Here is a 14884-nt window from a genome sequence, read left to right on the forward strand (position 1 = left end):
GCTCCCTATTGCAATTTCTCCTGGAACAGGGAGGCCAAGATCCCCACAGCCACAACGGTTGTTGCAATCCACGAGGTTGGCTTTTTGGAAGCTGATAAATGTCTAAGCTGGTAATCTAGCCTGGCAGAGCTGGTCATTGATTAGCTACAGAGTCTGGTTCAGCGCGAGCCCTGCCAAGGAAGCATCTTGCCACTCATTTCCAGGAAGTGGAAAGAGAGCTGCAGGCTGCCTGCTACGGGCACCACTCCTCCGCTGAACCGAGCCAGGTCACTCGACAGACCCAGCGTGGAGCAGAAAAAGCCATGGGAGAGCCATCCTGTGCCCAGAGGAGTGTGCACATTGAGCCCGAACCCAGTTTTAGTCGATGTCTTTCTGTTGCATTCACATCCCTCATGGACTCGGACCAGCCCTCGCATCGAGACGAAGCCCTGGAGAGCCAAGGACAGCGGGCACCCGGCTGGCCTGGCCCCAGCAGAGGCTCTTGCCAGAGAGGCAGGCGATGCCTCCAGGCGGTGTTTGCTGCCGCTTTGTTTTTGCTTTCAGCCTGGCCGCGACTGCCAGGACAGCGAGCACGATCCTGGCTGCCAGCCCGGTGGGACTGGGGGCAGACCCCGCTGCAGCACAGCCCCCGTTGAGACCAAGCCCCCTCCATGAGCACGGAGCAGAAAGCGGCTGCCTCTTTCCACCCAGGACACCCGGGAGCCAGGGCAGCAGCAAGCAGAGAGGCACAGTGGATGCGTAAAGGACCGACACGTTGCCCCATAACGGGGGCAGCCACCACAGCCCCTGAGAAGCCTTTGGAGCGAACAAACCCAGCGGTGAAGCGCACCCCATGGTGCAGGGACTGGTCCCATGGTGCCACACCAGTGACACAAATGCCCCTCCCCATCTGCAGCTCTCCAGCCCCCAGCTTCAGCCTCTCCAGGGCTCGCACCGGTGCCGCCGTGCCCTGCGGATCCCGTTGGGATCGGATCCCAAGGCCGTGGCGAGGTGCCCAGCCGGCACGGGACGGGCGGCGCACAGACAGCGCTCCTGGAGGAGGCTGCAAAACCAGACACAAGAAAAGCCACGTACGTCTGAGGCACGGCCGCGATGCTCCTAAACAGCTTCTCCAGGTACCGCCACACGTGTCTTCTCGGTTCGCCTTTTTCTTCTGAAACAAGCCATGGTGACGGGAGGCAGCGGGTGGAAAAGCCGCGTCTGCTCTTGCACGTCTGCTTCGCTCGCAGGCCCCCTCGCTTGTGCAGGGTATTTTCGCGTGAGCCCTTCCATATGGCCTCTCATCCATCACTGCTCCTTGCCAGAGTGCCCTTACATGGGCAAGGCGGAGGAAGCAGAGCTTCTGGCCAGGGGGAAATCCTGTATTCCCCTAAGTGACAGCCTAGCTCCTTGTACAAACATTTACCCATGTTTCCCATGAGGTAGGAAAGTAAAATTTAGGCTATGTGTACCCTAAGTGCCAGAAATGTGTATTTGTTCTCCAAACAGTCCTTTAAGTGCTTTTATGGTTAACCCCTTGCTTTCCGACAGCTTCCAGGACGATTGTCCCCTTCCAACAAGGACCAGCAGAGAGCACACGGACACTTACACCCACACCTGCACACTCCGGTGACCGAGGAGATGGAGTTTCTCTCCACCAGCTCCCAAGTCACCCCTAGATTTGCAGAGCAAGGGGACAACAGAGGCATCAACCCATTTTAATGGGGCCAGCCCAGCTGACATCCCCTTGAACACGAACGTTAGGCAGAAGGCACATTTAACGTGCTACACATCTTTGCCTCTCAGCTCTACCCGGCTCTCACATCACATCCCTTGCACACACCTCTGGTGCTGGGTCCGCTCATCTGCCCCCACCCCAAAGCCACACAGAGCGGGGCCAGGAACCCATAAAGGGGTCCTAGAGTGTAACCTCAGCTGGACAGAGGAGAAGCCCCAGGAGGCGAGGAGGAAGGTCTCGCTCCGGCACAGGCGAGCACCCAGCACAGTGATGCGCGCCCCCAGCCCCAGGGGGAAGCCAAGCAGCAGAGCAGATAGAGGGCCCCCGGACCACCCAGCGGGCGGGATGGTGCTTGTTGCTCCAGCACATTTCTCTTTGCACTGTTTACAGGGAATGTTTCCTTCTCCTTCAGCACTGAAAGCCTACGTTAGAGATCCGGACTGCACCGAGCCTGGGAAACGGGCAGCCGCAGGAAACTGCCGAGTCCTGCGGGCTCGAGGCAGCTCGTTTGGTACCTCTGGAAGGGCAGCAAAGGGCTGTGCCCAGCAAGCAGGCGAGAGGAGCCGCGGAAAGCAATGGCATTTCAACCTCTTCAGAGCCAGAGGGGGGTTAGAAACACATGGAGCTGCGTAATCATAATTAAAAACCCGAGCTCTTCTCTTCAGCTTGAAAAAGGCAGAGGGGAGGACCTTTGGACGAGGATTTTGTTGTGTTAGATGAGGATAAATTCCACCGAGCAGTATTGCAGAACAAGTAGAAAGGAGCAACAGCTCTGCTGGCTGAGCTCGTGGCTGTCCCGGGTCATTGGCCCCCAGCAGCCGCCTCCCCTGACTGCTCTCTGCGCACCCACGGACACCTTCGGGAACCTCATCGAGCACATCATGTCTGCAAACACACCGAGTACAGGTGCAAAATGAAGAAACAGGTTTAGCTGAAGGTACCACGGCCCCGTGGCTGTCCCGGCACACCCAAGGCCCCCAGCAGACAGACAGACGGACATCCAAGTGGTGCTTTGGGGAGTTGGGTGGTCCCGGTCCTGAGGCTCTGCAGTGCCTGGGCTGCATCGGACACCTCTGCGGAGAGGACAGCAGGGGGAGAAGTGTTGGGGGGCTCACCCCCAGCAACTCAAGGACTTTACTGATTACCCAGCCAGCAGCAATGTTCTGAAGTTAGAGAGTTCACTGACTACCCTGCTCCGTCTGTTTCTGTCTAGTCCTTCAGGAATAAAAGATGGTCTGCCCCAATCAGAGGGAGATGTCAACATAAAAACAAAACAAACAAACAAAAAAACCAACACCAGAGTCGTCCAGCCCTGGGCACAAACCCAGCCAAGGTCCTTGTCTGCCAAGAGCGAACCGATGCACACACTTGATTTGCTCGGGGAAGCTGACATTGGCTGAGTGTGGCAGTCAGAAGAGCTGCACCAGTAAATGCAATCAGACTGATGAGAATATAACGGAGTTATCGGGAAAAGCTGGGAGACTCCAGCAACAAACACACGTCCCCTTGTAAGACGAGTGTCTGCCCCTGCCCAGGAACAAGACAGGCTCCTCCTGGGCACACTGGGGGGCCCTGCACCCCATAACTTGGCCAAGGACCACACGGGGCCAGAGCATGGCCAAGATGTGACCCTTCTGCAGGCATCGACCCGGGCTCAGTTCAGGGCTTAGCCGAGGCAGCTCCCCCAAATCTGTGCCCAGCCTGCAGCACCTTGGGGCCCCTCCATACGGGGCAGCAGTGACGGGGGGCTCCGGGCCTCCCACTGCCCCCTTCCTGGTGTGATGGCACCCAGAGGGGGGATGTGGGGTGGGAGGGTAGGGGCTGAAGGTGTCCCGCACAAACTTTCATGGGATCACAGTGGGGAGAGGGCCTGCCGGAGCCCTGAGGGGTCCCGGCGGTGCCCCCTTCTCTTTCCCTTCCCTTTTTCCTTCCCCTCTCCCTTCCCTTTTTCTACCCCTTCCTTTCCCCTTCCCCTTATTCCTTCCACTCTCCATTCTCTTTCTCTTCCCCTTCCTTTTTCCTTCCTCTTCCCCTTCATTTTCCCTTTCTCTTCCCATTTCCCTTCCCTTTCTCTTTCCCTTTTCCTTCCCCTTCCCCTGTCCCATCCCTTCCCCATCCCCTTCCCCATCCCCTCCCGACCCCGCCGCCCCCGGCCCCACCTGTGGGCGCTGCCATCGTCGTAGAGGAAGGTGCTGTTGGTGTAGCACTCGGAGCACCCCGCAGCCCCTCCGGCCGCCCTCCCCTCGGCCGGCCGGTAGCTGCCGGGCAGGCTCCGCTCCTCGCCCGCGAGCGGCATGGGCGCAGCGGCTCGGAGCAGGGCATGGGCGCCCCGCGCTGCCCACGGCACGGCCGCAGGCACCGGCGCGCTCCCGGTGCCGCTCCCGGTGCCGCTCCCGGTGCCGCTCCCGGTGCCGCTCCCGGTGCCCGCCGCCCATCACGGCGAGCCCCGGCGCCGCCGCAGCCCGCGGGAGCTCCGCATCTCGGGGCCCGGGAGGGATGGATGGAGGAAGGGAGGGAGAAAAAAAAAAAAATAAAAAAATAAAAAGGAGGAGGCGGCCGGGGGGTGGGAGCGGCTCGGAGGGGGCTTGTTTGAAGCGTGGGGGCTCGGCTCGGCACGGCTCGGTTTGGCACTGCTCTGCTCTGCTCTGCTCGGCACGGATCAGCTCGGTTCTGCTTGGCACGGCTGCACCGCGCCGCCACCTGCCGGCCGCGCCCGGGGGGTGTTTGGGGGCTGCGTGGTGTTTTTTGTTTTTTTTTTTTATGGTTCGTTGTCTTTTTTATTTTTTTGGCCCCGAGAGCCGCGTCAATATTTGTGCTGCGCGCTGGAAGCACGCGGCCGGCCCCGGCCGTGCTGAGCCGTGCTGGGCGGCCGGGCACTGATCTCCCCGGGGGGGCCCCGCTGCAATAACACGGAGCCGCCCCCGGGTCGAGAAGGGCTTGGAAACGAGCCGGGAGCCACAGGGAAAGGGTTAAAGGGAGCCCGGAGAGCCTTCTGTCCCTTGGGTGCTCGGTCCTGTGTGATTCTGTGCCATGCGTGGTGCGGTGCCACGCACCGTGCCATGGCCCAGCCAGCCCCCGTGGGCAGGGGAGCAGCTCTGCCCCAGCCCAGGCACACTCAGCTGTGTTGGTTTCTTGCTTTATTCCTCTCCCAGGGCCCGTGATGTAATGCAGTTGGGGTGCTTGCTGTGGGACCAACCTGCGGAGGTGACCAGGTGCCCAAAACCAAGCATTGTTTATTCCAAAATAAACCCTCGCAAAGAAAAACTCCTCCTTCTCTCTCCATGCTCCTCTTCCCGCACTCACCCCAAATGCCAACAGCCAGATAGATCAGACCCAGGGGAGGGTGACACCAGCCAGGAACACGCCGTGCCCCGAGGGGTGGCAGCCACCAGCTGGGGATGTGGCAGCACACGGAGCCCCCTCGCTGCAGCCCCCAGCTCCAGGTGAGCCCGCTCAGATGCTTCGGGGTTTACGCATCTCGCCAGGCCCGGAGACTTTGTTTCTCTTGCAGCGTGCCTTCCTCCTCCTCTCGCTCCATATGGGCTCTCCTACACTAGGAGGCATTTGAGAGAAAAGCAATTAATGCTGCCTGTGCGATCCTTCCATGTGATGCTTCCCGGCCCATCATGCTTTTAAGAAGGAAAGTTATTCTTCATTCACTAATTGCCTCGCATTATCGGGTGCAAAATGTTAATGTGCAGCTCTGCGAGGAGAGGGGGCGGGTGGCACAGCGGCGTATTGACATGCGAGGTGATAACACAGGCGTGGAGGAGGAATTATTTAAAACGTTACGGTGGGGGTGGGGATTGTAAGGGAAAAGAAGTGAAAAAAAAATGAACGAGAAAGAGCCAGAAGAGGAAACCCATCCCCACCTGAGTGCTGCAGCCCAAGCAGCAAGGCAGGTCCAGAGCCACGTCTGCAAGGAGCTGTGTCCATGAGTGGAGGCCACGTGCTGCTGGGACACCACTGCCACCACCGCCTGTCCCTGGGGGGCACCTGGCTGCTTGGGGTGCCCCCAGCCCCAGCACTGCTCCCAGCACCCCCACTCCGGGCTCCTCATGCTGAGGGGGTGCAAGGGGAGCCTCCGGAACAAATCATTTCTCAGCCTGGAGTTAAAGGAATAAAACCAAAATACTGTCCCCATTGCTTCCAAATTGGGAGTTTAAAGGAAGAAAACCCTCCTGGGGGTGTGTACGGTCAGCACCAAGCACCCACCTGCACAGGCTGAAGGGAGAGGGGGAGAGAAGGACTTCGTGCTCCCAGCCTGAGCCAAGGCAGAGGCAGCAGCCTGGGTGCTGAGCACAGGATGTCCGGACGAGATGTGGGCAGCGGGGACAGCCAGGCTGGTGGTGGGAGTGGAAGAGGACGTCCTGCCCTGGCCTGAAGCCGTCTGTGAGCTCCAGGAGTCACATCTCGGCGGTGTCTGGGCACACAGAGGAAGCAAACAGCTAGCAGGAAGCTCTCCTTGCTCAGGCACGGATTGCTTTCAGCTCGAAGGTTTCCCCACTTTGCCTGGACGTTTTAATTACAGTTGGCACAACGAACGGCAGCCATCCCAACAAACGGGCACCAGCTGCCCCCAACCCATGCTCCTGGGCTTGGGGATGCTGTGGCCACTGCGTGGAAACCCCAGCCCGGTGCGCACAGGGACCCCTTCGCTCTCCATGTGGGCTGGAGCTCACTGAGCTGAACCCCGAGGGCATCCCACAGCCTCGGGAGCCTGCTTTCCCCATATTTTCTCCCCTGAAGCCACGCTGCCACAGAGCACCTCTTCCTTTGCGTTGTGGAAAGGCTCACTGAGCGCTCCTGCTCCTCCCTGCAGCCTTTCCCCCGCCGCTGGGCAGCGTTTGGTTTTGGCTCTCCGCTCCCCAGCTCTCAGCAGTGCCACTCAGACGCTGCCCTTCCCCTCCACCAGCACTTCCCTGAGGTTAATGGCAGTAAGATTCCCTTCTCTTTGGAAACGCGTTCAGCTCCCAGCTCGCAGTGCCCTGGGATCAAGCTTGCACCTTCCCAGCAGCCGTGGGTAACGCCACCACTGCTCATTAAAGGCCCCTCCACGGCATCCCCTCCCCAAAGCACAGGGGGGCACAGGGGGGCACAGCCCCCCGGTCTGGCTGCCCAGGGAGGGGCCCGGCTCTGGCGCTTTGTGTCTGGAGGAGCAATAAATAAATCTGTGGGAGGCGGCGGCGGGGATGAGTCAGAGGCACGAAGGAGAGAAAGTCATTTTCTGAAGAATGAATTAACGAAGTCCGGCATGCCTCGGTGCTCCGGAGCCAAATAAATATCTTGTCAGAGGGTGCCCTGATGTGCCCAAATTTCCTGATAACCCCCACCCGGAGGGCACTTGGCCACGGCTGGGGGGCTGCAGCTCCATCCCCATCCCCGGGGCACCCCCGTTTCCACACAGCAGGCACCATCCAGCACCACGCAGGCACTGCAGGATACAAAGAGGAAGCACTGGGGCATGGCCTGAGCCCCAGGAGCCTGCATTCAGCCCCCTCACTTTGCATTTTTGGGTACGGCACACGTGGAATGAAGACCCCGACGCTGCCAGCACCGCTGCAGCTGCAGAGCACCCGCGCAGACACGGACCACGCAGCCCAGCTTGTTCCTCACTGCAAACACTGTCAGAGCGTGGGCCGAACCCAGCCAAAGCCAAGCTTCATTCAAGGCTCCAAATGTTTCAGATGTTTCACATCTCATGCAAATTTCACATGAAACCTGGATTCGCCAGGGATGAATTCAGTGCGTCTCTAACTTCAGGGAATGGAAGGGGAAGGTGGAACTGGCGTGGCGTGCTGTGAAAATCGGCAACAAGTGGAAAACTTCTGCTCTACAGCAAAATAGGTGACTTTTCTGACAAGTTGACATCTTGGCAGAAAGACAACCAGCGCAGCCAAGGGGCTGGGAGCCCTGCAGCCCCCAGCTCGACATTTTTCACAAGCTAATGCTCTCTCGATCCAGCTTACATTTAGCCCCGTATTGCTGATGCCGACTGTAGCACTTAGAGAATGCACAGAGGGTTTTGAGCTGTCTTTATCAAAGAATATAGTGGTAGCTGGCTGTCAAAGCTGTCATTAAACTCGAAAAGTAATAATCAAACATACACATACAAAAAGATGGAGCTCTGTAATTCCAAGACTGATGTATGCAAAGAAAGAATGAATGCTAGGAACTTGGCTATAAAACATGTTTTTAATGCAGACAACTGAGCCATTGCATAGGAAAAAAGACACCCTCATTTGTACGCCAGGAGTGGCCGATCTATTTGTCTAATATGTCAGCACTCTGGTTTGTTGTTTTAAGTTTTCTGCCTCCATTTAACACCCTAAGGAACATTAAATATCAAAAAACAAATGAAATGCACGCTAAGAGTATTTCTGTAAACCTTCTCTTCCATCACCTCCCAAGCTTCATGGAGAATTTAGGGTAAAGCATTGCTTGCAGGATCTGAATCATATCTTTAAGCAAAAACATTGCTATTAGGTGACTAAGACCAAAACAATTGTCTTCTGTTATTTATTGCAACTGATGCTGTTATTAGAAACCAGACATGTCCCTTTCCAGCCCCTTGCGCTATCTGCTCTGCGTGCACTGGTGAAACACAGCAAAAGACACAAAAATCTGGCTGGGCACCAGCTCAGGGGAATGGTCCCAGCAAGGGGAACATGTCCTGCCACGGGTGTCCCAAACTGCTGTCTTTGGGGGCTCAGCACCACCCAAGGCTGCATCCTTCTCTCTCCTTGCCACAAACACACACATGGGACCTTGCTCTCAGCTCCTTTTTGCATTACACATGGAAGCTTTGTATTTTTCCCCCTTTATTCTATTAATTTTAGTCCAGGAGGAACCAGTGCCACCTGCAGCACATGGGATGTTAACCTGGGTGCCAGAAAGCAGAGGGAAACCCTGGCTCAGCAGCAAGCAGAGGACAGGCTCAGGCTCAGGCGGCTCCTGGCAGCCCCTCCAGGCACAGACATCCTTGTCCCCTCTCCCCAGCACCCTGCACCAGAGCAGGGGGAAGACAGGGCAGAAACTTCTGGTTCCCTGTGAAAATTGTGGAAGGAGGCTGAGAAGAGCAGCCTGCCTACACATGGCTCACACACACAGGATCTGGCATGTCTCTGGAGCCAGATCAGCCAAGCGGAGGGCTTAAAGCCTGCCTGTATGAATCAAATTGGTTTTGGGGAAGGTTTTGGGTGGATGGCAGGTGGGTTGATGGCTCTGCAGGGAAGGGCAGCACATGGCACAGAGTGACTACGTGAGGACATGTGACAGATAGAGCCTGGGTTCTCATATTTGAACAAATGTGTGTTTGAAATCCAGTTTTCATTGATTTTCCCCCAAAAAATCTCTGTCTGCCCTCCCTCGCCTGCACTATCACTCAAGAACTGTGCGTCATCCAAAGCCTTCGCATGCTCAAGAAGCAGACTCAGGCAGAGAAGCAGCAGAATGGGCTTTGCTCCCCCTTCCCAAATGTTCGAGCACCAGGAGGGAAGCCAGGAGACTCAGAAAGGCGTTTCAGGAATCTGTGGGCACGGCTGCTCCCTGCAGCACGTCACACCGGGCGCCCTGCAGTGGGACAAGGAACGGGCACGCGCTGGGCTCTGACCTCCCGTATTTCGGGAGCCCGTGGTCCTGTCCTCTCAAACATCAAACCCAAATCCCAGCCACCCTTTGCTCTAAATGCTTGCCATTCAGATAGGTCAAGTTGTCTACAGTGCTGTCAGTGCATCCCTGCTCCTGTTATGAGGTTCCCTTGGATATAAAATAAGGAAAACGTGAAAATCTCTTACAAGAAACAAGCTACAACCCTGTGCCTCAAGAAAAACCATTTTTCTGGTCATTTCCCTTATTTACACCCACAAGATTTCCTAGGGTTTAAGTGAAGATGCATGAACAAAATATTTTACCCAGACCAACCCAAGCTCAGCCCCTGCAGGGATCCTGAATTCCCACTTCTCCTGCAAGCTCATGAATCTCTCAGGGAGCAAGGTTTTCCCTGAACATGTTTGACTTCAGCAACTTGGAAAGCAAGATAGGCTGATAAAGAAACCACTGCGTTTTAAAACACCATATGTTACACTTGCCCAAACCCTGGGTTTCTAAAGGCATATTGATTTTTCCCCATCAAACCCTACAAAGCTGACAGCCCTTGTGGCACCCAGACCAGTTATGGGACCCCCAGAGCTCAACGCTGGTCCTCAGACCTCTCCCAATGTGACCCCACCAGGCTCTGTGGATAAAATTTATCAGCTGAACCTCATGGAACAGCTTTGGTTGGATAATGTAAGTACATGTCTATTTTGTATGCATATATTTTGTATGCACATGAGTACGTGACTATGTGAAATTACTGCTGCCACCACAAAGCCATGCAAAAGCAATGACTTCAGATGTACTGCAAGCATCACGCTGCGTGAAATTGCAACAGGGCTGATACACATGTGGGTCTCATTGTTATTTTAGAAACGCACAATTGGGAAGGCCAATATTTTTCATGGAAGTGGTTTCAAATACTAGTATTATTTACTTATTAAACAGTTTAGCTGGAGACAGAGCATCTTCAAAGGAGGATTTTTTTTTTTTTCTCAGAATGTGTATCTGGGGCTACAGTGCTATATTATTATACATGAAAAATATTTCCCTATTAGCTTTTTATTTCAGAGAACACATTTAACTGACACTTCCCCTGCTGACAGCTTGCCAAGCTTCAAAGCACAACTTCTCAGAGGACTGCAGTGATTTCGAGGCTCGTCCAGACAAAGCTGTAGCCCAGCTGACACACAGCCTACATGAAAGGAGGTTTCCCAGTTTTTGGAGATCCTAAAGCTCTGGTTGGGGCACATGTGCTGTGTTTGGGCTATTCTTCAGAGGGGCACGGTGAACCTCCCTGCTATGGCTGCATCAGCTGCCCAAGAAGACGAGATTTTCCTTGCCCACAAAGAGAAAATTTTGCTGCCAGGAGTAGTTGGAGGGGTGGAGGGGGAAACCTTTGGTCACCCAAGCGAGAAGTCCGAGCTCTTCTCCCTCTCCTGGGGACATTCACCTGGTGCTGGCTCCCCCAGGGATGTTTTAGGGATGGTGTGAAGGTCAGAGCAGCACACCCTGGGTCTCACAAAGCCCATGGCTGCAGACAACCACAGCAGCAGCACACCCTCCTTGCACCCCTTCAACCTGGGATTCACAAACTGAAACACACCCTTGCCTGTGCGAAATCTCTTTAAAATTAAAAAATAATGATCTTTCCGCTCCAGAAAGAGGCTGCCACCCGCCTGCTCCCCCCCAGCCCTCCCCACACAGCTGCTGGGGACCCTCCCGCCCCGTGCACCCCTCGGTGCTCTGCAGGCGTTAGGCCTCGCGGAGCTGCTGCCAAAATCAGCTCCCCCCGCTGACACCTCCGTCCTGTTTGTGGTGTCTTTGGCACCTCCCACACCAGCACTTCCAGTCCCCCGCGGCTCCCCAGCCCAGTAAGCCCCAGTGAAGGCCGTGGCCGAGCCAACGTCAACACACAGAGGCTGCGGCACGGCCTAGGCCGCCACCCGAGGTCCCTCTGGGGGCGGTCATCACAGCTCTGTACCAGGACGTGCAGCCACCACCAGAGCACAAATACCTTTAGTCAGGGCAGAATATGGGTGGGCAGAAAGCAAAGGAAAAGACAACGCAGTCATCTTGCTAGGGTTCACACTCCCACTCTGGTAAATGGGTGCTGGAGGAGGCAGGAGGGTGGGGGACACCAAAACATCCCCAGTCTCCAAGCCATGGGCCCTCAAGACGCATCCCCAGCTGCACACCATCAGCTCCTCGTGCACAGCTCCTGCTTCGTGCCTTGCTCCATGGGACCCACTGAAAAACACTGGCATCAAATGATGCCCTGCTTTTCCCTGACTCCCGAGAACCCCAGCACAGGGAAAATCCCTTTCCCCCACCCCTCTCAGACTGCCCCCAGGACACTGCAGAGCCTGGCCCAGCAGCACCCAAACCCCAAAGTGCCCAGGGCATCCCCTATGTCCAGAGGGAGCCCTTCCAGCCCCCTGCACGGTCACCCCACCACCAACAGGGTGCTCCCAGCTCCAGGATAGACCGACCTCATCCTACAGCAGCTTTTGTGTGCCAAATCTCTGCCTGGGGAGGGGCAGAGCACCCAGCACGGGGGTGAGGAACCAACAGGAACACAGCCCAGCTGTGAAAAACAAAAACCCAGGCAAACAGCAACCAACTGCCAGACCTAACGCAGCTCAACGCAGCCAAGGGACTTGTTTTTACCAAGGTGGCCCCAGCAGTGGCTTCAGTTTGTTACTCCTCAGACTTTACCGCAAGCCCCACTTAAAGGCTGGGAGTTAATAAAGGCAACAGCTCGGGCTTCGCTTGCTTTGTGCTTCATGCAGCTGCAACACGATCGCCCCCAGGATCATCTTTCCTCCCCGCAGGCAGGCGAGGTGGAAGCCGCCGTGTGCGGGTTCGGGCGGTAACTCAATCCTGCAGCCCCAGATACACGCTGCTGCCGAGGAGAAGCTGCCTCCGAGGGGAACGTGGAGCCCACCGCACGCAGGGCTCCCCACGGCCATGCAGGTGAGTGCTGGGGCTTGGGCACAGCCTCGCTGTAAGGCATCTACTGGGCGTCTGCTTTGGGCTCCCTCCTCTCCATGAGGTTGGGCTCGCAGCTGCTGTTTGTGTAAGGGGAAGGGGAGCAGCAAACACACAGTCTTGTGCCTATGTGGCTGTGCATGATGGCACGAGGCTGAGCTGGAGCCTGGCGGTGCAGGGGTCTCAGCAAAATCCCTCCTTGGGGTCTGTGAGAGGGGGCTCAGCTGAACCAGCAGCACCCAAGGAGCAGGAGGGTCGGGGTCGGTGTTGGGCAGAGATGGGCTCAGTCCTGCTCCATCACTACGGGGCCACAGCTTCCCCTTTCCCCTCTTGCCCTGCCAGGTCTCACAAGGTGCTGTCAGACCCAGTGCCAAGGCTCTCATCTGAGGATGTAGACTGTCCTTACAGGTCCTCACTAGGAGCTCAGGCCTTCAGTAACAGGCTAAAACCACCCAGAAAGCATTAGAGCAGTCAGTTACTCCTCGGTATTTCCCCAGGTGGATGTGCAGGGATGAGCCATTTAAGCTACAGCATGTTAATGTTCTCAGCTTGAGATCTCACTGCACCACAAGTAGGGCTGGTCGGGTTTTTAGGAGGTAAAAAGCCTTACACTTAGTACATGTACAAATCTAAATGTCACGGTTCCATTTTGCCTCAATGTACTATAAAATGTATTCTAACGGTGTTATAAAATAAAAGCCTTTCCAGGCTAGTAGCAAGAGCATTCAGTGCCTGTGTCTTTTCTTCCCCAGCTGACTCTCTGCAGGCTCCGGACTCACCAGTGGTGCTTCATTCTGTTTAACGTCTTGCTTTTCCACATGCTGCTTTTCGGAGCAGATTTACTGGAGGAATACTTCCTGCGGTCATTACCTCTCTCTTACACTGATGCAAAGACTCTCGAAATCAGGGAGAAGGCCAGGAAGCTGGATATGGACCCTCTGAAGGCCAATCTCTCCAAGTCTTACACCATCAGCAGTGCAGCAGCATGCTCAGACCAAGAGATATTTTTGCTGGTTCTCGTCTGCAGCAGCCCAGAAAACAGGACAAGGCGCAACGTGATCAGGCAGACATGGGGCAACGTGACAGACACCAGAGGTTACGCTGTCCTTACTTTGTTTGCTTTAGGAAAGCCAACTTCAGTAGCAGCCCAGCTGGAGATCGATGAAGAGTCTCAAAAGCACAGAGACATTATTGAAGGCAGCTTCATCGATTCGCCCGAGGCACAGACGCAGAAGATGTTGATGATTGTGGAGTGGACAGTAACTTTCTGTCCTCACGCGAGGTATATTCTTAAAACAGATGAAGAAATGTTTGTCGGTATTCCAAGTCTGGCCGGATACCTGCTCAGCTTAACACAGCTGGAGGACGTCTACACCGGGAGGGTCATTCATCAAAGAGTGCCTGACAGAGCGCCTCAAAGCCCTGGCTTTGTTCCCATCCATCGATACTCAGAGGAGTTTTACCCAGATTACTGCGACAGGAGAGCGTTTGTCATGTCCCAGGACGTCGTTCGGAAGGTGTACGTGGCCGCCAAGGAGGTGCCGATTTCAATGCCCCCTGATATCTTTGTTGGAATCTGCGCTAAGAAAGCTGGCATCACTCCCATTCACAGCTCTCGCTTCTCTGGGGAAAAGCACATCAGCTACAATCGATGCTGCTATAAATTCATTTTTACCTCTTCCAATGTGAAAGAGGATGAGTTATTTAAAGACTGGAAGGAAACAAACGATGGGGAAGATTGCTCGCTACTGGAAACATACTACAGCCTAGTGTCCTGCAAGGTTTTGACCTATATTGATAAATTCAAACAGTTTAACTTGGATAGAATAAAAAATGAGGCTCTTCATTTCGCTGATTAAAATTTAACTTTTGTGAAGGAGGTCTGCATTTTCTTCCACCAGCCATTTTCCCCTGTACATAGTCAGTAATAATTTCCTCTTCAAGCTAGCTTTTTTCTCTTCAACAGCAAATGAGTTCTCAAATGCTGTAGTGTTACAGTAGCAGAATTGTTTGTATTCTACTTACACCTGTACATACCAGTGCATGCATGTAAGTAAAGAGTATTCCAAGAAACGTGGTCTGTAGTGTGTTTTCCAGATATTTGAAGGTCTCTACTTGAACCCACAACTCTTCCTGTATTTTGATCAGATTCAAGTGAGTTAAGCATCGCCTGTTTCCACACTATTTAGTAACAAAGGGGAATTTCTTCACCCAAGGTAAGGGAGCTATTTCTGAACAGCCCGTTTTGCAGTACCAGTGACACCGCAGAACATCTTAGAGAGGCAACAAACATTGAATTATCATGGGAATTGCTAAGGTAAACAGCCTGGGAAGGTTCTGGACCAGAAATCTGACTTACCTGTGAAACAGTCCTGTACTTGTCACACCCAGCATCAGAAAGACACTGGCACAACCATCTCCATGCCATAAAGTTGTGCTGGAGAATGGGGTCAGCCATGAAGTCAGAACAAATTCACCAGTGGGCTGCTGACACCAAGCTCATTAAAAATGTAAAAACTCCCTAAATTAGGAACAAGTCAGAGAGCACAACCCCACCCATGCCTGCATCCTCCAGATTAA

The 14884-nt window shown here is 54.9% G+C and overlaps 2 protein-coding genes across 5 annotated transcripts in view; one reads left to right on the top strand and one right to left on the bottom strand.

The window, feature by feature from the left end:
• Positions 1 to 4186, bottom strand: part of KCNT1 (potassium sodium-activated channel subfamily T member 1) — a 68023-nt gene extending 63837 nt beyond the window's left edge. For 2 of the 4 annotated variants that reach the window (XM_068656580.1, XM_068656591.1), the window contains exon 1: positions 3877 to 4185. In XM_068656580.1, coding sequence (XP_068512681.1) covers positions 3877 to 4013 — 137 coding nt within the window. In that variant the 5' untranslated portion in view covers positions 4014 to 4185. Of the gene's footprint in view, positions 1 to 1074; positions 1243 to 3876 lie in introns of those variants that run through there. The other 2 variants (XM_068656581.1, XM_068656589.1) reach the window with 2 other exon arrangements.
• Positions 4187 to 11850: 7664 nt separating this feature from the next.
• B3GALT9 (beta-1,3-galactosyltransferase 9) lies at positions 11851 to 14377 on the top strand. The gene is made up of 2 exons (XM_068656825.1): positions 11851 to 12289; positions 13057 to 14377. The coding sequence occupies exons 1-2, from the start codon at positions 12284 to 12286 to the stop codon at positions 14161 to 14163; spliced, it is 1113 nt and encodes a 370-aa protein (XP_068512926.1). The 5' UTR covers positions 11851 to 12283; the 3' UTR covers positions 14164 to 14377.
• Positions 14378 to 14884: the final 507 nt, after the last annotated feature.

The sequence above is a fragment of the Anas acuta genome, chromosome 20 (genome assembly GCF_963932015.1).
Source record: "Anas acuta chromosome 20, bAnaAcu1.1, whole genome shotgun sequence".
NCBI lineage: Eukaryota > Metazoa > Chordata > Aves > Anseriformes > Anatidae > Anas > Anas acuta.